Source organism: Frankliniella occidentalis, unplaced genomic scaffold (genome assembly GCF_000697945.3).
Source record: "Frankliniella occidentalis isolate FOCC.00 unplaced genomic scaffold, Focc_3.1 Scaffold107, whole genome shotgun sequence".
NCBI lineage: Eukaryota > Metazoa > Arthropoda > Insecta > Thysanoptera > Thripidae > Frankliniella > Frankliniella occidentalis.
The window spans coordinates 443,737-452,003 of NW_026267236.1; the positions used below are offsets into that span (position 1 = coordinate 443,737).

Genomic DNA, 8,267 nt, shown 5'->3' on the forward strand with positions numbered 1-8,267 from the left:
AATCATTTTGGTTTTATTAGTGAGAGAAAGATCTTTAAAGAGAAAGAGTTGAAATGGGTGGACCATCTGGAGAGCCTACGCAACACCGTCACACGCGCGTTTGACGGGTAGCCTACCCTCACACAGCCGGGCGCGGCATGCGTCGCGGGCTGCGCAGTGCGCACGCCGTTAGGGGCTGGTTGCACGCGATCATCTGGGGTGTCCTGCTGCACACGGTACCGAGGCGTGGTGGCAGCTGCGGCAGCTGCGGTAGCTGAGGTAGCACTCCACTGTGTCGCGCGCGCCTCCCCAGGGCACTGTGGCGCGCCGCCCGCCCGGTCCGTCCGTCCGTCAGCCGGCGCTGCGGCTGCCAGCCTGGCCTCGGAAGGTCGGTCGTTGAACCGAGCAACAACGCCTCGCCCACCTCTCCGCGCCTCCCCGCCGCCGCGCCCCTCTCCCGCGCCGCGTGGCGCAGCCAGCTGACTTACTGACCCGATTACCGCAGAGTAGAGGTGTGATAGAGCGATGCGATAGGATACAGCACGACAATCGTCAATCTTGGGAAAAGCGGGGAATTGCAAATGTGCGCGGGTCTCCCCCCCGCCGGGCCCGGCTCGATTCAGCTGCGCCTGGCATCGCTCGGCTCTTATCGGGTGGCGCGCTGCGGCCGCCGGTGTGGTGCTGCACACCGCCGCTCCCCGTTCTGTCTCTCCGCCCGGTCCATTTACCGTTCGATCAGGCGGGGCGTTCGACCCGCCGGAAGGGGAAACGGAAGAGGGAATAATTTGGGAGCCCTTGTCCTCCTGCCTCGTCGCGCTCCCCGCTGCAAAGCGTTGTCGTGTGACCGTTGCGTAGCCCGGGACAAGGCGGGATGGGCGATGGGCGGGCGGGCTGCACTGCGCGCTGCATGCAGTGTGCTGCAACGTCACGGCGGGGGCTCCATTCACCCGGGCTGCTGGCGCCGAGGCCGCCGGCGCCTCCCGCGCTCAATGGGGAGGGCGGGTGATAGCGAGAGACAGAGGCCCTCGCGAGTACACTCGAGCATACACGGGCTGAGGAGGGGCGCCGGGCCGGCGAGTATGAGTGAGGGGCTTACTGCAGGCTCATTACCTCTCTGGGGGACAAGCGGCAGGGCGGCGCGGGGCCGGGCCGGGCCGGGCGGGGCGGGGCGCGCCGTCTTGGACCGATCCACTAACTGACGGACCGGGCCGGGTCGTTGGCCTGACGGGGCAGGGTGAGGCGACGGAGACGGGGGGGAGAGAGAAAGAGAGAGAGAGAGAGAGAGAGAGAGAGAGAGAGAGAGAGAGAGAGAGAGAGAGAGAAGGGGGAGGGCGTGTTCTAACAGCTATCGCCCAGCTCCAGGTTACAAGATCATCGTATCACTCCCAACGCAAGCGGAGCTGCGACGAGGGCGGCGGGGAGGCGGGCGGGGGGAGGGAACAGGGAAGTCAGCGAGTCGCAACAATCGCTGCACATCGATTAGCTCCGACAACTAGTGCGTGGTGAGCTGAGCTGCGGACGTCGCATGTGTTTCAAAACAGCGGAAAGGGGGGGAGATGTGGCCGCTGGCTGTCGCGCGTGCCACGGGTGAACGTGCTGGCTGGGAGGCTGCTCCGCCTGCTCCGGCGCGGGTCCGGTGACCCACTGCGGCTATCTCGGGTGCAGCTGGCGAATGACGCCCTCTCCTGCCGGAACGCCCGTGTCCAAAGGCGACGGCGTTATCGCAGGTGGCGTGCGGCGGGGCACCTTTAGCCGCCTCCGCGCTCTCGCTGCCGGTGAGACTCCCGGCGCCGCCCTTCGTTATAACCCGCTCACTCTCATTTGTAGTGCCCCACTCGACTCTACCTCACCCGCCGCTTGACCGCCCCGCCACGCCCCACCCCACCACACCCGCCTGTCCTGTCACAGGCCTGACGGGCCGAGTTGGTCAGGACGTTGACTCCTTGCGGCGCTGCTGAGGCTGGGGCTGAACGCTGAGCTGCCCGGCTGCCCCGCCAGCCAGAGTATGTTCACCTCTCTGTTCGGGGGCCGATTACGCGTCGCAGGTTGTGCCCAAACCGGAAGCCGCGGGGCCGACGCCGCCGCTCTGGAATGATGTGCGACAAAACCACACGTTGTACGCGCGCGGGCCGCTGGCGGCCGCCGGCCCCCGCGCCGGCGCTGTCGGGCTGCGATTGAATGGACTGGTGTTGGGGATCGGCGCCGACAACCTGTTCTCCCCCGCCGCATGCCCGCGCCGGCATGCCTGCCCCAACACCATCTGTGACAAACATGTGGCGTGGCAGAAGCAGGATCTGCGGCAGGACCTGCCGCAGCACCTGCCGCGCAGCACCTGCCGCGCAGCACCTGCCGCCCAGCGGCCGCGGCCCCCGAGGCGGCTGGGGGCGCCTGGGCGCAGGCAGCCGGGTGCGGTGGCGAGTCGGGCGGGTTGGCCTACGCAGCGCCCGCGTCGACAACGTGTGCAGCCGCACGGGTGCATCGCTCGGGCTTTTAGCACGGGGCTGGAGCGGCCGGGGGCCTTCAGGGACGGACCAATTGTGTTGCGCGGCAGCGCCTCTGCAGCGGCAGGCAAAGTGATTTATACGATGACTGCTCTTGCAGTGGGGGCAGTGGCGGGGGTGTGGCCCGGCCCAGCTGACCGCCCCAGGGCCAAGTGCATCCACGTGCAGGGGCCAGAGGGGGGGGGCGCTGGGGAGGGGCCAGCGGCAGGGGAGAAGGTCGCCGGGACTCTCTAAGCAACGCCCTGCCCTGCGCGTGCGCGATTCGTCCACAATCGTCAGTCGCTCGACCATTGCAGCAACACGCTCAGTGGTTGAAAATAATGGGCTGGTCTTCGTCTCAGACAGACGGTAGAGACACCCGTCCACACAACTCTGCCGATCGAACCGTTCCATCGTCTAGAACAGGGCAATGAGCAATTGGATCACCCTGCGTGTATGTGTGTGTCCCCACCCCCTCTTTTACACACACAGCGAGGTCAGCTGCGCAGAGGGGGCTGCTGCCAGGCTACAGCTTCCCTTAGCGTTTCCCCAACGACGCGCACCTACTCAACCTTCGTGGTTTTCCACCTGAGTCCACCCTCAGCGCCGTCCTGTCCGCACCCAAGGCCGAGGGCCTGGTGGAAGCTGTTGCGCCGCGTTTCAGGGAGAATACCGCTTGTGTGAAGTGTGAGAGTTTGTCCTTTGAGTGTGTGTGCGACTCGGTGTGCGAGCGCGCGCTTGTGGGCAGCAAGGTTGAAATTCGACTGACCATGACCTGTTTGGAGAGGGCCCCACAACCGTATCTAGGTCCCCGTGTCGTCAAGCCCCCCGTCGTATCGTATTTAGGTCGCCCGCCCGGCCCAATTTCACTGTGAAGTAGTTGTTGTAGTCGAGCCCTACAGGAACCGGCCGACACGCCCCCGTCCCTTAACGGGATAGGTTAGGCGCCCACTTATAGAGGGACCACACGACGGGCTGGGAAGGATGGCGTCCCTGAACTTCAATCCTTCCACATCATTGTAGGTCAAGGGGTTGGGGCGGAAGCGGCCCGAATAACGCGATGGGCACGTCGTGTTCAATACAGTTCAGCCCGACGGATGACCAGCGTCCAGCCCGCCACTTCTCCTGCAGCAGCCTGTCATGAATTGCACGTGCTCGATTGTTCCTTTACACTTGATAACTCTGGCCCACAGTGTACGATGCCTCCACCAAAGTGCCATCCTCCATCATGGCCGGCAACATTCAGCACCTCGGCAACTTTGATCAGTGCGTGGGCGTGCGGGTCGCGGACGCAGACACCGGTTCAGGTGCGTGTCAGCAGTGTCAGGCAGGTTTGGTGGCTGTGCGCCCCTCGCACAGTGACGTCACGTGTCGTTAATCGCGACCCTGCTCACAGACGTGTTCCGGGGGAAGCACTGCACGGCGACCGTGTCCTTCAGGATGCCGTCGGCCTCCGGATGGGGGAAGTCTGCCCTCGGGGACCTGTTGCTGGCCGCCGCTAACGCGTCGGTAAGTACGACGAGTTCGGCATCGGGCTGCACCCGGCTGCACCTCTGTCATGCACCTCGCCGATAACCAGTGCTCCTCCCCCCGTGCACCCCCAGGGCGAGCCCCCCGGTGAGAGGAGCGCCGAGCTGGACTGGGCGCTGTGCGTGCCATCGACGTGTTCGGGCCGCGACGTGCAGCTGGCGCTGGCCGAGCGGCTGGCCGGACTCGCCCCGAACGGCACCGCCACAGCCGAGCCCTTCGTCTCCGTGGCCGACGACCGCTGCCTGGCTGCGGACGGTGGCCGCCAGAACAAGCCCCTACAGCCGCAGGACATCGCCTTCATGTAAGTGCGGTGGCAGCCTCGACAGCTCCGACCCTCGCCCCCAGTCAAGTGTTCGCGTATCTCAATGTCGCCCCCTCTCTGCCCGCCCTCAGCTGCCTGCTCCTCGTCACCATGTACGTCATGGCGGCCAGCACCATCTACGACGTCCTGTGCACCCCGGCGCCCGGCGCCAGCGCCACGGACCGTGAGTACCTGTGCCGGATGGGTTGCCTGGGCGGCGGGCGCCGAGGTGCTCCGGTACACTCACAGGCTCCTGCCCGCAGGCCCCGCGCCGCTGTCCCGCGTGCAGCAGCTGCTCGTGTCCTTCTCGCTGCGGCGCAACGGCTCCACGCTGCTGTCCACGGCGCGCTCGGGCGACACCATGAGCTGCATGCACGGCCTGCGCGTGCTCAGCATCTCCTGGGTCGTGCTGCTGCACTCGTTCTACATGGAGGCGACCTCGCCCAACGTCAACCGGGCCGTCGTGGCCAAGGTGAGCCACCCCTCCCCTGACCCACCTCAACGCAGGCAACGGCTCTGGGACTACGGGAGGCGCGGGCGAAAAAAAAGTACAGTGTGGCCAACGTGGCGGCCTTGTTCAGGGACGCGAACTCTGGCATTGGACTTCCCCAGGCGCCGGGGTGGTTTCGGCCTTCGGGTGTTCCCCTTTAGGAGTTGGCCTCTCAGCCACCGGCTAGGTGGAGATAGAGTAGTAGAAAATAAGAGATTCCGCCGTCCGGCCAACGGCAATTCGCAGATCACAACGAAGATGCATACGAAAAATATTTTAATTGAAGGCGGCCCTGCTGAGGTGACGCATCCGGGACGCGCCCTCGGGTTGGAGCGGAGCGTGGCAAAATAGAGTCGAAACAACGGCGCCGAAAGACACCGTGACAGCTCGGCTCGGGCCGCCGACCGGCCGCGTCGCCTCGCCTCCAATTGATTGGCAAGTTGAGCGGGAGGCGTGGCGCGGCGTTCTCGCGACTTGACTCGCAGAGTTAATTGCAATTAGGACACTAGTTATTCACAGCCGTTTCGCAAAAATGGCAAAAGAGTTTTTAGCGAAGGATAGGGGTTGTGCATTGTCAAGGGGTGGGGGTTGAGGCAACTACTTTAGAGTATGGGCTTATATTCACTGCATATGAAAATAATTGAAGAAGAACAGTTGATGATGCGCCCCGCTCCCCTACAGCTTGGCGATTCCGTTGGCAACATGGTCTTGCTGAACGCCACCCTCTCGACGGACACCTTCCTGTTGCTGTCCGGTGCGCTGCTCGCCGTCAGCTTCCTGCGCACGGCGGGGTCCTCCGGCCGACTCTCTTTCAACCCGCTCTCCTTCTACTGGCACCGCTACGTCCGCATCACGCCCGTGTACGCCGTCGTGCTCTGGTTCTACGCCAGCCTGCTGGTGCGACTAGGTAGCGGGCCGCTGTGGGACCGCCTCGTGGGCCCCGAGACGGACAACTGCGTCCTCAACTGGTGGACCAACTTGGCGTACGTCAACAACTTCGTGCAGCTGGCGGCGCCGGTAAGTGCGGAGCAGTGCTGACGGCTGTGGGTAGGGGAGGGGCGCTGAACTCATTGCCTCTTCACCCCTGCGCAGTGCATGAACCAGACGTGGTACCTGGCCGTGGACATGCAGCTGTTCTGGCTCTCGCCTCTGGTGCTTGTGCCGCTGATGCGCTGGCCACGCTTCGGGCGAGCCCTGTTGTTCGTCCTGGTGATCGCGGCCGTGTGCGTCCCCTTCACCATCACCTTCGTCGGCAATCTGGCGGGCGCCATGCTGTACACCCTCGAGTAAGTACCCGTGCCAGCGCACCCCAGCGCCGTGCCTGACGACCTCTGTCTGACGGTCCGACTGGACTCGCTTTGCGTTGCAGCCAATCCATGCTGGGCCAGGTGTTCGTGGACGTGTACACGCGCGTGTACAACCGCGCGGGGCCGTACCTAGTGGGCATCGCCCTGGGCTGCGTCCTGACAGAGGTGCGAGGCCGCCGCGTTCACATGTCCCCGGCGCTCGTGGCGCTGGGCTGGGCCGCCTCGACGGCCACTTGCCTCGCCGTGCTGTTCGGCGTGTTCGGCTTCTACCAGCGCTGGCACCAGTACTCGGCCCTGGAGGCCGGCCTGTACGCCGGCCTGCACCGCACGGCCTGGGCCGTCGGCGTGGCCTGGGTGGTGTTCGCGTGCGTCACGGGCCACGGGGGCGTCGTCAACTCGCTGCTGTCCTGGAGGCCGTTTGCTCCGCTGGCGCGCCTCTCCTACTGCGTGTACCTGACGCACTACGCCGTGCTCATGGTGAGCCACGGCCTGCGCCGCTCTCCGGGGTACTTCAGCACCTTTCTTACGGTGAGTTTCGCCTCTCCCGCGACTACCTTGAGATAGAACGAGACCTAAAGGCATGCGTTTCGCAGGTCCAGGAAGCCATCGGCACTCTCACCATCTCCTTCTTCATCTCGGCGCTGCTGTCCGTGGCGTATGAGATGCCGTTCCTGGTCCTGGACCGCGTGCTGATCCCCAGAGGTGAGTCTGCGCGCCGTTCAGCTCTCCCACCCACGCCGCCCTCCTCGCCCCTACATGCGGGCCGTTGGAGGACCTACGGGACCTTTGGAGCCAGCCCAGTGGACCTACCTACGGGTCTTCACGCGGACCTGTCACTAACCCTTTCTCCCTACCGCGCAGGTCCCGCCCCGAAGAAGGTGCAGTCCATCGGCAGCGACTGCAGCATCGCGACGGTGGAGGGCCACCGGGAGAGCCACCCCGACATCCACGCCTACGACAACGCGGGCTTCGAAAAGATGGTCGAAAAATGAAGGTCACCCTGTGGTTTTCAGGGGTTGTGTGCCGCTAGACAAAGACAGACAAAGAGCAATGGGGTGGCGGCAAGTAAGAAAGATAGCGCATTATCTCGGGGACTTTTGTTGTTTTATGACAAGCTGCCGGCGTTCCGGGCACGGTGGGCGTACAAGCGAAACTGCGTATTCGTAGCTTTGTACAATTCCACTATTTTGATTGCTGACGAAGGGTTCTTATGTTTCGCCCAAATTACGCTCGTTCCTAACTAAGTACAAAACGTTATTGTTAGGTGTGATACTGTAATTTCAGTTATGCTGTGTAATATTCGTAGCCTACGGGTAGGAACGGTGTTCTATCAGTCTAGTCTAGTCATGTTTATAGTGCTAGCTGGTGCCGCTTAGTCATATATTTATAGTTAAAGCTTGTTTCTGTTTTGTGATGGGCAGCCTCCCCTCCGCTTCTGGAGGAGGTCATCAGAAGCCTCCCCCACAGAAATCTACTTAATGATCGTCTTCACCCAAAATTATTCGCACGTTCATGACCATTAATTTTTAAATATAGCTCTAGTTTTCTAATCTGCTTGTGCTTCTGACAGCAAACTCATGCTTCAATTTTTATTTTTATGTTATGACGCACGCACAAGATAAGATCCTATATGTAAGCTACAACTTGCACCAAAGAGAGCTGTGTAACCCTAGATGCAATTAAGTGGAATGCTGTTCCTCACAGATGTGAACTTATAATACTAATGTTTAAACGGTGTATGCTCAAAATAAGATATCCAAATTTAGTATTAATACAATACCTACGACGACACGCCATCAATTGGTGCTCCGAGGCAGTTTTAATCCTGGTGACGAAAATCTGCCGTAGAACGCACGCGTTCCCGCTGTGCGGTAAAGCGTGTACCCGGTGTGCAACTATGCAATTCTTTAAAATGTTCCTTGGAACGTGTACTTAAATACAAGTCTGTGATAAGAATGTATTGTGCGAGAGGCACACGATATTGAATAAAACTAAACCGAACTAAAGTCCTTGTTTTCGACTCACTTTTCCTCCCCGGGCGTGCCCTCCGGGTTCGAGCCCCTAGGTGTGCCAGGCGCCACCCTTCTACCCCCGCTCCCTCGTTATTGGCTGACGTCACCGATCGGTCGGACTCTGATTGGCCGCCCAGGACGCCGGCCGCCCCCCAGCTGCCCGCCCCC

The 8,267-nt window shown here is 62.2% G+C and overlaps 1 protein-coding gene across 1 annotated transcript; it reads left to right on the top strand.

Annotated features, from left to right (window-relative positions):
- The first annotated feature begins 3,601 nt into the window (after positions 1-3,601).
- On the top strand, positions 3,602-8,093 carry LOC113203186 (nose resistant to fluoxetine protein 6-like). The gene is made up of 10 exons (XM_026417745.2): positions 3,602-3,766; positions 3,856-3,968; positions 4,064-4,290; positions 4,383-4,474; positions 4,554-4,762; positions 5,462-5,797; positions 5,873-6,066; positions 6,150-6,615; positions 6,681-6,789; positions 6,949-8,093. Exons 1-10 carry the CDS (start codon positions 3,688-3,690, stop codon positions 7,077-7,079), a joined length of 1,956 nt encoding a protein of 651 aa, XP_026273530.2. The 5' UTR covers positions 3,602-3,687; the 3' UTR covers positions 7,080-8,093.
- Positions 8,094-8,267: the final 174 nt, after the last annotated feature.

Coding starts and splice junctions, on each gene's coding strand:
- LOC113203186 (XM_026417745.2), top strand. CDS start 3,688: ATGGCCGGCAACATTCAGCACCTCGGCAACTTTGATCAGTGCGTGGGC. Junction 4,291..4,382: donor CCGCAGGACATCGCCTTCAT/GTAAGTGCGGTG, acceptor GCCCGCCCTCAG/CTGCCTGCTCCTCGTCACCA. Junction 4,475..4,553: donor CGGCGCCAGCGCCACGGACC/GTGAGTACCTGT, acceptor TCCTGCCCGCAG/GCCCCGCGCCGCTGTCCCGC.